The 14692-nt window shown below is 62.5% G+C and overlaps 2 protein-coding genes across 6 annotated transcripts in view; both read right to left on the bottom strand.

Annotated features, from left to right (window-relative positions):
- PPP2R5D (protein phosphatase 2 regulatory subunit B'delta) overlaps positions 1-12966 on the bottom strand; it is a 60772-nt gene extending 47806 nt beyond the window's left edge. For 4 of the 5 annotated variants that reach the window (XM_073558990.1, XM_073558988.1, XM_073558991.1 and 1 more), the window contains exons 1-2: positions 12807-12966; positions 1277-1348 (exon numbers count right to left, since the gene is read on the bottom strand). In XM_073558990.1, the coding sequence (XP_073415091.1) occupies positions 1277-1348; positions 12807-12833 (99 nt within the window). In that variant the 5' untranslated portion in view covers positions 12834-12966. The remainder of the gene's footprint in view (positions 1-1276; positions 1349-12806) is intronic. The other variant, XM_073558989.1, reaches the window with a different exon arrangement.
- On the bottom strand, positions 11348-12802 carry LOC141069456 (uncharacterized; the record flags this gene model as incomplete). Its single annotated transcript, XM_073559003.1, has 1 exon — positions 11348-12802. A coding segment is annotated over one exon (1455 nt), but the record flags the coding sequence as incomplete, so codon positions are not given.
- Positions 12967-14692: the final 1726 nt, after the last annotated feature.

Consider the following 14692-nt stretch of genomic DNA (forward strand, 5'->3'; position numbering starts at 1 on the left):
CTCAACACCAGCAAGAGCGCCTACCCCCTGACACTCACATCCAGAAAGCCAGCGAGACAGCCAACCCCCCTGACCTCCCCTCAACACCAGTGACAGCTCCAACCCCCCCGACACCCACATCCAGAAAGCCCCTGACCTCCCTCCACTCCAGTGACAGCGCCAACCCCCCTGACCTCCCTCAACACCAGCAAGAGCGCCTACCCCCTGACACTCACATCCAGAAAGCCGGCGAGGGGGCCAACCCCCCTGACCTCCCTCAACACCAGTGAGAGCGCCAATCCCCCTGACCTCCCTCAACACCAGCAAGAGCGCCTACCCCCCGACACCCACATCCAGAAAGCCGGCGACAGCGCCAACCCCCTGACCTCCCTCCACTCCAGCGACAGCACCAACCCCCCTGACCTCCCTCAACACCAGCAAGAGCGCCTACCCCGACATCCCCACATCCAGAAAGCCGGCGACAGCGCAAACCCCCTGACCTCCCTCCACTCCAGCGATAGCGCCAACCCCCCTGACCTCCCTCAACACCAGCAAGAGCAGCTGCCCACTGACCCCCATCCACAAAACTGGCAAGAGGGCCAACCCCCCCTGACCTCCCTCCACTCCAGCGACAGCGCCAACCCCCCTGACCTCCCTCAACACCAGCTGCCCTCTGACCCCCATTCCCAAAACCGGCAAGATGGCCAACCCCCCTGACCTCCCTCAACACCAGCAAGAGCGCCTACCCCCTGACACTCACATCCAGAAAGCCAGCGAGACAGCCAACCCCCCTGACCTCCCCTCAACACCAGTGACAGCGCCAACCCCCCCCCCGACACCCACATCCAGAAAGCCCCTGACCTCCCTCCACTCCAGTGACAGCGCCAACCCCCCTGACCTCCCTCAACACCAGCAAAAGTGGCTGCCCACTGACCCCCATCCCCAAAACCTGAGACAGCGCCAACCCCCCTGACCTCCCTCAACACCAGTGAGAGCGCCTAACCCGACACCCACATCCAGAAAGCCGGCGACTGCGCCAACCTCCTGACCTCCCTCCACTCCAGTGACAGCGCCAACCTCCTGACCTCCCTCCACTCCAGTGACAGCGCCAACCTCCTGACCTCCCTCCACTCCAGTGACAGCGCCTAACCCGACACCCACATCCGGAAAGCCGGTGACTGCGCCAACCCCTGACCTCCCTCCACTCCAGTGACAGCGCCAACCCCCCCGTCCTTCCCCCACACCAGCCTGAAATTACTTGTCTACTAAACAACTGATGAAGATGCTCAGCACTCACCTCCTCAGCAGCAGCTCCCCCATCTTTACCGTTCTTCACTGCACCTCGACCCACAGGCGCTTTCATCGGCTCCTGGTCAGAATGGGATACATCACACAATTGCTTTTGTCCAAAACACCTCAATCGGACACCATGCAGCCCCATCTCCCAGTTCTTCTCCTCTCTCTCCTGCGCGGCCCCATCTCCCAGTTCTTCTCCTCTCTCTCCTGCGCGGCCCCATCTCCCAGTTCTTCTCCTCTCTCTCCTGCGCGGCCCCATCTCCCAGTTCTTCTCCTCTCTCTCCTGCGCGGCCCCATCTCCCAGTTCTTCTCCTCTCTCTCCTGCGCTGCCCCATCTCCCAGTTCTTCTCCTCTCTCTCCTGCGCGGCCCCATCTCCCAGTTCTTCTCCTCTCTCTCCTGCGCGGCCCCATCTCCCAGTTCTTCTCCTCTCTCTCCTGCGCGGCCCCATCTCCCAGTTCTTCTCCTCTCTCTCCTGCGCGGCCCGTCTCCCAGTTCTTCTCCTCTCTCTCCTGCGCGGCCCCGTCTCCCAGTTCTTCTCCCCTCTCTCTCCTGCGCGGCCCCGTCTCCCAGTTCTTCTCCTCTCTCTCCTGCGCGGCCCCGTCTCCCAGTTCTTCTCCTCTCTCTCCTGCGCGGCCCCATCTCCCAGTTCTTCTCCTCTCTCTCCTGCGCGGCCCCATCTCCCAGTTCTTCTCCTCTCTCTCCTGCGCGGCCCCATCTCCCAGTTCTTCTCCTCTCTCTCTCCTGCGCGGCCCCATCTCCCAGTTCTTCTCCTCTCTCTCCTGCGCGGCCCCGTCTCCCAGTTCTTCTCCCCTCTCTCTCCTGCGCGGCCCCATCTCCCAGTTCTTCTCCTCTCTCTCTCCTGCGCGGCCCCGTCTCCCAGTTCTTCTCCTCTCTCTCCTGCGCGGCCCCGTCTCCCAGTTCTTCTCCCCTCTCTCTCCTGCGCGGCCCCATCTCCCAGTTCTTCTCCCCTCTCTCTCCTGCGCGGCCCCATCTCCCAGTTCTTCTCCTCTCTCTCCTGCGCGGCCCCATCTCCCAGTTCTTCTCCCCTCTCTCTCCTGCGCGGCCCCATCTCCCAGTTCTTCTCCTCTCTCTCCTGCGCGGCCCCATCTCCCAGTTCTTCTCCTCTCTCTCCTGCGCGGCCCCATCTCCCAGTTCTTCTCCTCTCTCTCCTGCGCGGCCCCATCTCCCAGTTCTTCTCCTCTCTCTCCTGCGCGGCCCCGTCTCCCAGTTCTTCTCCTCTCTCTCCTGCGCGGCCCCATCTCCCAGTTCTTCTCCTCTCTCTCCTGCGCGGCCCCGTCTCCCAGTTCTTCTCCTCTCTCTCCTGCGCGGCCCCATCTCCCAGTTCTTCTCCTCTCTCTCCTGCGCGGCCCCATCTCCCAGTTCTTCTCCCCTCTCTCTCCTGCGCGGCCCCATCTCCCAGTTCTTCTCCTCTCTCTCCTGCGCGGCCCCGTCTCCCAGTTCTTCTCCTCTCTCTCCTGCGCGGCCCCATCTCCCAGTTCTTCTCCTCTCTCTCCTGCGCGGCCCCATCTCCCAGTTCTTCTCCTCTCTCTCCTGCGCGGCCCCATCTCCCAGTTCTTCTCCTCTCTCTCCTGCGCGGCCCCATCTCCCAGTTCTTCTCCTCTCTCTCCTGCGCGGCCCCATCTCCCAGTTCTTCTCCTCTCTCTCCTGCGCGGCCCCGTCTCCCAGTTCTTCTCCTCTCTCTCCTGCGCGGCCCCATCTCCCAGTTCTTCTCCTCTCTCTCCTGCGCGGCCCCATCTCCCAGTTCTTCTCCTCTCTCTCCTGCGCGGCCCCGTCTCCCCCTCTCTATCTTGGGCTATGTTCATACAAAGATGTTTTGTTTTCTTTCAAGAAACTGATATTTACACGAGCAGCAAAAGAGCTGAAATCAGAAACTTCCTGAGCGCTCGCTTGTCGGCAGCAAGTCAGAAATCTGAGCGCTTTCAGGGAAGTAAACTAAGGGAGAACGTGAACTGGGGAGAAAGCAGCGGCCAAAAATCAGCACAAAAAATGCTGTGAGCCGTGTGTGTGAACAAAGACTGACAGTCTCTCCTCTCTCTCCCCGGCTGTCTCTCCCCGGCTGTCTCTCCCCCTATCCCTGGCTGTCCTCTCCCCCCGCTGTCTCTCACCAGCTGTCTCTCCCCCCTCTCTCCCCGGCTGTCCCTCTCTCCCTCTCCCCCTGGCTGTCCCTCTCCCCCTCTCTCCCCGGCTGTCCCTCTCCCCCTCTCTCTACCTCTTCCAGGCTGTCACTCTCCCCGGCTGTCTCTCCCCTCTCTCTACCTCTCCCAGGCTGTCACTCCCCCCGGCTGTCTCTCCCAGGCTGTCTCTCCCCTCTCTCTCCCAGGCTGTCTCTCCCCCGCTGTCTCCCCCTCTCTGTCTCTCCCCCTTTCCCCGGCTGTCCCTCCCCCTCTCCCCGGCTGTCACTCCCCGGCTGCCTCTCCCACTCTCCCCGGCCGTCTCTTCCCCACTATCCCCCTCTCCCCGGCTGTCTCTCTCCCCCTCTCTCCCCGGCCGTCTCTCTCCCCCTCTCTCCCCGGCTGTCTCTCTCCCCCTCTCCCTCCCCGGCTGTCTCTCTCCCCCGGCTCTCTCTCCCCCTCCCCGGCTGTCTCTCTCCCCCTCTCCCTCCCCGGCTGTCTCTCTCCCCCTCTCCCACCCCGGCTGTCTCTCTCCCCCTCTCCCACCCCGGCTGTCTCTCTCCCCCTCTCCCACCCCGGCTGTCTCTCTCCCCCTCTCCCTCCCCGGCTGTCTCTCTCCCCCTCTCCCTCCCCGGCTGTCTCTCTCCCCGGCTGTCTCTTCACCTCTCTCCCCCTCTCCCCGGCCGTCTTTCCCCCCGGCTGTCTCTCCCTCTTCCCGGCTGTCTTTTCCCCTCTCTCCCTGACTGTCTCTCTCCCCCTCTCCCTCCCCGGCTGTCTCTCTCCCCCTCTCCCTCCCCGGCTGTCTCTTCACCTCTCTCCCCCTCTCCCCGGCCATCTTTCCCCCCGGCTGTCTCTCTCCCCATCTCCCTCCCCGGCTGTCTCTCTCCCCATCTCCCTCCCCGGCTGTCTCTCTCCCCATCTCCCTCCCCGGCTGTCTCTCTCCCCATCTCCCTCCCCGGCTGTCTCTCTCCCCATCTCCCTCCCCGGCTGTCTCTCTCCCCATCTCCCTCCCCGGCTGTCTCTCTCCCCATCTCCCTCCCCGGCTGTCTCTCTCCCCATCTCCCTCCCCGGCTGTCTCTCTCCCCATCTCCCTCCCCGGCTGTCTCTCTCCCCATCTCCCTCCCCGGCTGTCTCTCTCCCCATCTCCCTCCCCGGCTGTCTCTCTCCCCATCTCCCTCCCCGGCTGTCTCCCTCCGCGGCTGTCTCTCTCCCCGGCTGTCTCTCTCCCCATCTCCCTCCCCGGCTGTCTCCCTCCCCGGCTGTCTCTCTCCCCGGCTGTCTCTCTCCCCATCTCCCTCCCCGGCTGTCTCTCTCCCCATCTCCCTCCCCGGCTGTCTCTCTCCCCCCCTCTCCCTCCCCGGCTGTCTCTCGCCCTCTCTCCCCGGCTGTCTCTCGCCCTCTCTCCCCGGCTGTCTCTCGCCCTCTCTCCCCGGCTGTCTCTCGCCCTCTCTCCCCGGCTGTCTCTCGCCCTCTCTCCCCGGCTGTCTCTCGCCCTCTCTCCCCGGCTGTCTCTCGCCCTCTCTCCCCGGCTGTCTCTCGCCCTGTCCCCAGCTGTCTCTCGACCCCTCTCCCTCTCTCCCCCCGGCTGTCTCTCTCCCCCTCTCCCTCCCCGGCTGTCTCTCTCCCCCTCTCCCTCCCCGGCTGTCTCTCTCCCCCTCTCCGGCTGTCTCACCCTCTCTCCCCAGCTGTCTCTTGCCCTCTCTCCCCGGCTGTCTCTCCCCCTGTCCCCAGCTGTCTCTTCCCCCCTCTCCCCCTGTCCCCAGCTGTCTCTCGCCCCCTCTCCCTCTCTCCCCGGCTGTCTCTTGCCCCCTTTCCCCCCGACTGTCTCTAATCCTCTCTCCCCAGCTGTCTCTCGCCTTCTCCCCCTCTCGCCCTCTCTCCCCGGCTGTCTCCCACTCTCTCCCCGGCTGTCTCTCACTCTCTCCCCGGCTGTCTCTTCCCCCGTTCTTTTTCTCCGGCTGTCTCTTCCCCTCTCTCCCCGGCTGTCTCTTCCCCCGTTCTTTTTCTCCGGCTGTCTCTTCCCCTCTCTCCCCGGCTGTCTCTTCCCCGGCTGTCTCTTCCCCCCTCTCCCCGGCTGTCTCTTCCCCCCTCTCCCCGGCTGTCTCTCCCCCCCTCTCCCCGGCTGTCTCTTCCCCCCTCTCCCCGGCTGTCTCTCCCCCCCTCTCCCCGGCTGTCTCTCCCCCCCTTTCCCCGGCTGTCTCTCGACCCCTCTCCCTCTCTCCCCCTCTCCCTCCCCGGCTGTCTCTCTCCCCCTCTCCCTCCCCGGCTGTCTCTCACCCCCTCTCCCTCCCTGGCTGTCACTCGCCCTCTCTCCCCAGCTGTCTCTTGCCCTCTCTCCCCAGCTGTCTCTCGCCTTCTCCCCCTCTCGCCCTCTCTCCCCGGCTGTCTCCCACTCTCTCCCCGGCTGTCTCTTCCCCCCTCTCCCCGGCTGTCTCTTCCCCCCTCTCCCCGGCTGTCTCTTCCCCCCTCTCCCCGGCTGTCTCTTCCCCCCTCTCCCCGGCTGTCTCTTCCCCCCTCTCCCCGGCTGTCTCTCGACCCCTCTCCCTCTCTCCCCCCGGCTGTCTCTCTCCCCCTCTCTCTCCGGCTGTCTCTCTCCCCCTCTCCCTCCCTCTTCCCCTGGCTGTCTCCCTCTCCCCCCGTTCTCTCTCTCCGGCTGTCTCTCTCTCCCCCCGTTCTCTCTCTCCGGCTGTCTCTCTCTCCCCCCGTTCTCTCTCTCCGGCTGTCTCTCTCTCCCCCCGTTCTCTCTCTCCGGCTGTCTCTCTCTCCCCCCGTTCTCTCTCTCCGGCTGTCTCTCTCTCCCCCCGTTCTCTCTCTCCGGCTGTCTCTCTCTCCCCCCGTTCTCTCTCTCCGGCTGTCTCTCTCTCCCCCCGTTCTCTCTCTCCGGCTGTCTCTCTCTCCCCCCGTTCTTTCTCTCCGGCTGTCTCTCTCTCCCCCCGTTCTTTCTCTCCGGCTGTCTCTCTCTCCCCCCGTTCTTTCTCTCCGGCTGTCTCTCTCTCCGGCTGTCTCTCTCTCCGGCTGTCTCTCTCTCCGGCTGTCTCTCTCTCCGGCTGTCTCTCTCTCCGGCTGTCTCTCTCTCCGGCTGTCTCTCTCTCCGGCTGTCTCTCTCTCCCCCCGTTCTTTCTCTCCCGCCGTTCTTTCTCTCCGGCTGTCTCTCTCTCCCGCCGTTCTTTCTCTCCGGCTGTCTCTCTCTCCCCCCGTTCTTTCTCTCCGGCTGTCTCTCTCTCCGGCTGTCTCTCTCTCCCCCCGTTCTTTCTCTCCGGCTGTCTCTCTCTCCGGCTGTCTCTCTCTCCCCCCGTTCTTTCTCTCCGGCTGTCTCTCTCTCCGGCTGTCTCTCTCTCCCCCCGTTCTTTCTCTCCGGCTGTCTCTCTCTCCGGCTGTCTCTCTCTCCCCCCGTTCTTTCTCTCCGGCTGTCTCTCTCTCCGGCTGTCTCTCTCTCCCCCCGTTCTTTCTCTCCGGCTGTCTCTCTCTCCGGCTGTCTCTCTCTCCCCCCGTTCTTTCTCTCCGGCTGTCTCTCTCTCCGGCTGTCTCTCTCTCCCCCCGTTCTTTCTCTCCGGCTGTCTCTCTCTCCGGCTGTCTCTCTCTCCCCCCGTTCTTTCTCTCCGGCTGTCTCTCTCTCCGGCTGTCTCTCTCTCCCCCCGTTCTTTCTCTCCGGCTGTCTCTCTCTCCGGCTGTCTCTCTCTCCCCCCGTTCTTTCTCTCCGGCTGTCTCTCTCTCCGGCTGTCTCTCTCTCCCCCCGTTCTTTCTCTCCGGCTGTCTCTCTCTCCCCCCGTTCTCTCTCTCCGGCTGTCTCTCTCTCCGGCTGTCTCTCTCTCCCCCCGTTCTCTCTCTCCGGCTGTCTCTCTCTCCGGCTGTCTCTCTCTCCCCCCGTTCTCTCTCTCCGGCTGTCTCTCTCTCCGGCTGTCTCTCTCTCCCCCCGTTCTCTCTCTCCGGCTGTCTCTCTCTCCGGCTGTCTCTCTCTCCCCCCGTTCTCTCTCTCCGGCTGTCTCTCTCTCCGGCTGTCTCTCTCTCCCCCCGTTCTCTCTCTCCGGCTGTCTCTCTCTCCGGCTGTCTCTCTCTCCCCCCGGCTGTCTCTCTCTCCCCCCGTTCTCTCTCTCCGGCTGTCTCTCTCTCCGGCTGTCTCTCTCTCCGGCTGTCTCTCTCTCCGGCTGTCTCTCTCTCCGGCTGTCTCTCTCTCCGGCTGTCTCTCTCTCCGGCTGTCTCTCTCCCCCCTCTCTCTCTCTCTCCGGCTGTCTCTCTCTCCGGCTGTCTCTCTCTCCGGCTGTCTCTCTCTCTCCGGCTGTCTCTCTCTCCGGCTGTCTCTCTCTCCCCCCGTTCTCTCTCTCCGGCTGTCTCTCTCTCCGGCTGTCTCTCTCTCCCCCCGTTCTCTCTCTCCGGCTGTCTCTCTCTCCCCCCGTTCTCTCTCTCCGGCTGTCTCTCTCTCCGGCTGTCTCTCTCTCCCCCCGTTCTCTCTCTCCGGCTGTCTCTCTCTCCGGCTGTCTCTCTCTCCGGCTGTCTCTCTCTCCGGCTGTCTCTCTCTCCCCCCGTTCTCTCTCTCCCCCCGTTCTCTCTCTCCCCCCGTTCTCTCTCTCCCCCCGTTCTCTCTCTCCGGCTGTCTCTCTCTCCCCCCGTTCTCTCTCTCCGGCTGTCTCTCTCTCCGGCTGTCTCTCTCTCCCCCCGTTCTCTCTCTCCGGCTGTCTCTCTCTCCGGCTGTCTCTCTCTCCCCCCGTTCTCTCTCTCCGGCTGTCTCTCTCTCCGGCTGTCTCTCTCTCCCCCCGTTCTCTCTCTCCGGCTGTCTCTCTCTCCGGCTGTCTCTCTCTCCCCCCGTTCTCTCTCTCCGGCTGTCTCTCTCTCCGGCTGTCTCTCTCTCCCCCCGTTCTCTCTCTCCGGCTGTCTCTCTCTCCGGCTGTCTCTCTCTCCCCCCGTTCTCTCTCTCCGGCTGTCTCTCTCTCCGGCTGTCTCTCTCTCCCCCCGTTCTCTCTCTCCGGCTGTCTCTCTCCCCCCGTTCTCTCTCTCCGGCTGTCTCTCTCTCCGGCTGTCTCTCTCTCCCCCCGTTCTCTCTCTCCGGCTGTCTCTCTCTCCGGCTGTCTCTCTCTCCCCCCGTTCTCTCTCTCCGGCTGTCTCTCTCTCCGGCTGTCTCTCTCTCCCCCCGTTCTCTCTCTCCGGCTGTCTCTCTCTCCGGCTGTCTCTCTCTCCCCCCGTTCTCTCTCTCCGGCTGTCTCTCTCTCCGGCTGTCTCTCTCTCCGGCTGTCTCTCTCTCCCCCCGTTCTCTCTCTCCGGCTGTCTCTCTCTCCCCCCGTTCTCTCTCTCCCCCCGTTCTCTCTCTCCCCCCGTTCTCTCTCTCCCCCCGTTCTCTCTCTCCCCCCGTTCTCTCTCTCCCCCCGTTCTCTCTCTCCCCCCGTTCTCTCTCTCTCCGGCTGTCTCTCTCTCCCCCCGTTCTCTCTCTCCGGCTGTCTCTCTCTCCGGCTGTCTCTCTCTCCGGCTGTCTCTCTCTCCCCCCGTTCTCTCTCTCCGGCTGTCTCTCTCTCCGGCTGTCTCTCTCTCCCCCCGTTCTCTCTCTCCGGCTGTCTCTCTCTCTCCGGCTGTCTCTCTCTCTCCGGCTGTCTCTCTCTCTCCGGCTGTCTCTCTCTCTCCGGCTGTCTCTCTCTCTCCGGCTGTCTCTCTCTCTCCGGCTGTCTCTCTCTCCCCCCGTTTCTCTCTCTCCGGCTGTCTCTCTCTCCGGCTGTCTCTCTCTCCCCCCGTTCTCTCTCTCCGGCTGTCTCTCTCTCCGGCTGTCTCTCTCTCCCCCCGTTCTCTCTCTCCGGCTGTCTCTCTCTCCGGCTGTCTCTCTCTCCGGCTGTCTCTCTCTCCCCCCGTTCTCTCTCTCCGGCTGTCTCTCTCTCCGGCTGTCTCTCTCTCCGGCTGTCTCTCTCTCCCCCCGTTCTCTCTCTCCGCCTGTCTCTCTCTCCGGCTGTCTCTCTCTCCCCCCGTTCTCTCTCTCCGGCTGTCTCTCTCTCCGGCTGTCTCTCTCTCCCCCCGTTCTCTCTCTCCGGCTGTCTCTCTCTCCCCCCGTTCTCTCTCTCCGGCTGTCTCTCTCTCCGGCTGTCTCTCTCTCCCCCCGTTCTCTCTCTCCGGCTGTCTCTCTCTCCGGCTGTCTCTCTCTCCCCCCGTTCTCTCTCTCCGGCTGTCTCTCTCTCCGGCTGTCTCTCTCTCCCCCCGTTCTCTCTCTCCGGCTGTCTCTCTCTCCGGCTGTCTCTCTCTCCCCCCGTTCTCTCTCTCCGGCTGTCTCTCTCTCCCCCCGTTCTCTCTCTCCGGCTGTCTCTCTCTCCGGCTGTCTCTCTCTCCGGCTGTCTCTCTCTCCGGCTGTCTCTCTCTCCCCCCGTTCTCTCTCTCCGGCTGTCTCTCTCCGGCTGTCTCTCTCTCCCCCCGTTCTCTCTCTCCGGCTGTCTCTCTCTCCGGCTGTCTCTCTCTCCCCCCGTTCTCTCTCCGGCTGTCTCTCTCTCCGGCTGTCTCTCTCTCCCCCCTCTCTCTCTCTCCGGCTGTCTCTCTCTCCGGCTGTCTCTCTCCCCCCTCTCTCTCTCTCTCCGGCTGTCTCTCTCTCCGGCTGTCTCTCTCTCCGGCTGTCTCTCTCTCCGGCTGTCTCTCTCTCCCCCCGTTCTCTCTCTCCGGCTGTCTCTCTCTCCGGCTGTCTCTCTCTCCCCCCGTTCTCTCTCTCCGGCTGTCTCTCTCTCCCCCCGTTCTCTCTCTCCGGCTGTCTCTCTCTCCGGCTGTCTCTCTCTCCCCCCGTTCTCTCTCTCCGGCTGTCTCTCTCTCCGGCTGTCTCTCTCCCCCCGTTCTCTCTCTCCGGCTGTCTCTCTCTCCGCCCCGTTCTCTCTCTCCGGCTGTCTCTCTCTCCGGCTGTCTCTCTCTCCGGCTGTCTCTCTCTCCGGCTGTCTCTCTCTCCGGCTGTCTCTCTCTCCGGCTGTCTCTCTCTCCCCCCGTTCTCTCTCTCCGGCTGTCTCTCTCTCCGGCTGTCTCTCTCTCCGGCTGTCTCTCTCTCCGGCTGTCTCTCTCTCCGGCTGTCTCTCTCTCCGGCTGTCTCTCTCTCTCCCCCCGTTCTCTCTCTCCCCCCGTTCTCTCTCTCCCCCCGTTCTCTCTCTCCCCCCGTTCTCTCTCTCCGGCTGTCTCTCTCTCCCCCCGTTCTCTCTCTCCGGCTGTCTCTCTCTCCCCCCGTTCTCTCTCTCCGGCTGTCTCTCTCTCCGGCTGTCTCTCTCTCCCCCCGTTCTCTCTCTCCGGCTGTCTCTCTCTCCGGCTGTCTCTCTCTCCGGCTGTCTCTCTCTCCGGCTGTCTCTCTCTCCCCCCGTTCTCTCTCTCCGGCTGTCTCTCTCTCCGGCTGTCTCTCTCTCCGGCTGTCTCTCTCTCCCCCCGTTCTCTCTCTCCCCCCGTTCTCTCTCTCCCCCCGTTCTCTCTCTCCCCCCGTTCTCTCTCTCCGGCTGTCTCTCTCTCCGGCTGTCTCTCTCTCCCCCCGTTCTCTCTCTCCGGCTGTCTCTCTCTCCGGCTGTCTCTCTCTCCCCCCGTTCTCTCTCTCCCCCCGTTCTCTCTCTCCCCCCGTTCTCTCTCTCCCCCCGTTCTCTCTCTCCGGCTGTCTCTCTCTCCGGCTGTCTCTCTCTCCGGCTGTCTCTCTCTCCGGCTGTCTCTCTCTCCGGCTGTCTCTCTCTCCGGCTGTCTCTCTCTCCGGCTGTCTCTCTCTCCGGCTGTCTCTCTCTCTCCCCCCGTTCTTTCTCTCCGGCTGTCTCTCTCCGGCTGTCTCTCTCTCCCCCTGTTCTTTCTCTCCGGCTGTCTCTCTCTCCCCCCGTCTCTCTCTCCCCCCGTCTCTCTCTCCCCCCGTCTCTCTCTCTCCCCCCCGTCTCTCTCTCTCCCCCCCGTCTCTCTCTCTCCCCCCCGTCTCTCTCTCTCCCCCCCGTCTCTCTCTCTCCCCCCCGTCTCTCTCTCCCCCCGTCTCTCTCTCCCCCCGTTCTTTCTCTCCGGCTGTCTCTCTCTCCGGCTGTCTCTCTCTCCCCCCGTTCTTTCTCTCCGGCTGTCTCTCTCTCCGGCTGTCTCTCTCTCCCCCCGTTCTCTCTCTCCGGCTGTCTCTCTCTCCCCCCCGTTCTCTCTCTCCGGCTGTCTCTCTCTCCCCCCGTTCTCTCTCTCCGGCTGTCTCTCTCTCCCCCCGTTCTTTCTCTCCGGCTGTCTCTCTCTCCACCCTGTTCTTTCTCTCCGGCTGTCTCTCTCTCCACCCCGTTCTTTCTCTCCGGCTGTCTCTCTCTCCACCCCGTTCTTTCTCTCCGGCTGTCTGTCTCTCCGGCTGTCTGTCTCTCCCCCCGTTCTCTCTCTCCGGCTGTCTCTTCCCCTCTCTCTCCGGCTGTCTCTTCCCCTCTCTCTCCGGCTGTCTCTTCCCCTCTCTCTCCGGCTGTCTCTTCCCCTCTCTCCCCGGCTGTCTCTCTCTCCCCGGCTGTCTCTTCCCCTCTCTCCCCGGCTGTCTCTTCCTCTCTCCCCGGCTGTCTCTTCCCCTCTCTCTCCGGCTGTCTCTTCCCCTCTCTCTCCGGCTGTCTCTTCCCCTCTCTCTCCGGCTGTCTCTTCCCCTCTCTCTCCGGCTGTCTCTTCCCCTCTCTCCCCGGCTGTCTCTCTCTCCCCGGCTGTCTCTCTCTCCCCGGCTGTCTCTCTCTCCCCGGCTGTCTCTCTCTCCCCGGCTCTCTTCCCCTCTCTCTCCGGCTGTCTCTCTCTCTCCGGCTGTCTCTTCCCCTCTCTCTCCGGCTGTCTCTCTCTCTCCGGCTGTCTCTCTCTCCCCGGCTGTCTCTCTCTCCCCGGCTGTCTCTCTCTCCCCGGCTCTCTTCCCCTCTCTCTCCGGCTGTCTCTCTCTCTCCGGCTGTCTCTTCCCCTCTCTCTCCGGCTGTCTCTCTCTCTCCGGCTGTCTCTCTCTCTCCGGTTGTCTCTTCCCCTCTCTCTCCGGCTGTCTCTCTCTCCCCGGCTCTCTTCCCCTCTCTCTCCGGCTGTCTCTCTCTCCCCGGCTGTCTCTCTCTCCGGCTGTCTCTCTCTCTCCGGCTGTCTCTCTCTCTCCGGTTGTCTCTTCCCCTCTCTCTCCGGCTGTCTCTCTCTCTCCGGCTGTCTCTCTCTCTCCGGTTGTCTCTTCCCCTCTCTCTCCGGCTGTCTCTTCCCCTCTCTCTCCGGCTGTCTCTCTCTCCCCGGCTGTCTCTCTCTCCCCGGCTGTCTCTTCCCCTCTCTCTCCGGCTGTCTCTCTCTCCCCGGCTGTCTCTCTCTCTCCGGCTGTCTCTCTCTCTCCGGCTGTCTCTCTCTCCCCGGCTGTCTCTCTCTCCCCGGCTGTCTCTTCCCCTCTCTCTCCGGCTGTCTCTCTCTCCCCGGCTGTCTCTCTCTCTCCGGCTGTCTCTCTCTCTCCGGCTGTCTCTCTCTCCCCGGCTGTCTCTCACCTTCTCTTTCTTCGCTTTGTACGGCATTTCTCCTCTCCTCTCCTCTCGTCCTTTCAGCGGATTATCGGCGGCCGTGAACGTGTGACGTCATCAGGACTGCGGAATGACGTTTTGGCGCACGTGTTGCTATGGTAACAGTCGAGCTTTCGTTCAATCCCGTAAATTTAGCGAGTGACGTCATTAAACGATTTGCTCCGCCCATAAGACACGCCCCTTCACCGCCATTTTTCTCCACCTTACACGTTCTTCCACATATCCGCCATATTCCTTCACCCTAAAAACTGGCATCTGATCCCTGAATGGAGACACACTGATCCCTGAATGGAGACAGACCGATCCCTGAATGGAGACCGACTGATCCCTGAATGGAAACAGACCGATCCCTGAATGGAGACAGACCGATCCCTGAATGGAGACCGACCGATCCCTGAATGGAGACCGACCGATCCCTGAATGGAGACCGACAATCCCTGAATGGAGACAGACCGATCCCTGAATGGAGACAGACCGATCCCTGAATGGAGACAGACCGATCCCTGAATGGAGACAGACTGATCCCTGAATGGAGACAGACCGATCCCTGAATGGAGACAGACCGATCCCTGAATGGAGACAGACCGATCCCTGAATGGAGACAGACCGATCCCTGAATGGAAACAGACCGATCCCTGAATGGAGACAGACCGATCCCTGAATGGAGACCGACCGATCCCTGAATGGAGACCGACCGATCCCTGAATGGAGACCGACAATCCCTGAATGGAGACCGACCGATCCCTGAATGGAGACCGACCGATCCCTGAATGGAGACCGACCGATCCCTGAATGGAGACCGACCGATCCGTGAATGGAGACCGACAATCGATCCCTGAATGGAGACCGACGATCGATCCCTGAATGGAGACCGACGATCCCTGAATGGAGACAAACCGATCCCTGAATGGAGACCGATCCCTGAATAGAGACCGATCCCTGAATGGAGACAGACCGATCCCTGAATGGAGACCGATCCCTGAATAGAGACCGATCCCTGAATGGAGACCGACCGATCCCTGAATGGAAACAGACCGATTCCTGAATGGAAACAGACTGATCGCTGAATGGAGACAGACTGATCCCTGAATGGAAACAGACTGATCGCTGAATGGAGACAGACTGATCCCTGAATGGAGACAGACTGATCCCTGAATGGAGACAGACTGATCCCCGAATGGAGACAGACTGATCCCTGAATGGAGACCGACGATCCCCGAATGGAGACAGACTGATCCCTGAATGGAGACCGACTGATCCCTGAATGGAAACAGACTGATCCCTGGAGACCGACCGATCCCTGAATGGAGACAGACCGAACTCTGAAAGGAGACAGACCGATTCCTGAATGGAGACCGACTGATCCCTGAATGGAGACAGACTGACAGACTGATCCCTGAATGGAGACAGACTGATCCCTGAATGGAGACAGACTGATCCCCGAATGGAGACCGACGATCCCCAAATGGAGACCGACTGATCCCTGAATGGAGACCAACGATCCCTGAATGGAGACAGACCGATCCCTGAATGGAGACAGACTGATCCCTGAATGGAGACCGACCGATCCCTGAATGGAGACCGACGATCCCTGAATGGAGACAGACCGATCCCTGAATGGAGACCGATCCCTGAATAGAGACCGATCCCTGAATGGAGACCGACCGATCCCTGAATGGAAACAGACCGATTCCTGAATGGAAACAGACTGATCGCTGAATGGAGACAGACTGATCCCTGAATGGAGACAGACTGATCCCTGAATGGAGACAGACTGATCCCTGAATGGAGACAGACCGATCCCCGAATGGAGACAGACTGATCCCCGAATGGAGACAGACTGATCCCCGAAT

This window comes from Dendrobates tinctorius, unplaced genomic scaffold, assembly GCF_039654945.1.
Source record: "Dendrobates tinctorius isolate UK_male_01 unplaced genomic scaffold, ASM3965494v1 ptg000264l, whole genome shotgun sequence".
Classification (NCBI taxonomy): domain Eukaryota; kingdom Metazoa; phylum Chordata; class Amphibia; order Anura; family Dendrobatidae; genus Dendrobates; species Dendrobates tinctorius.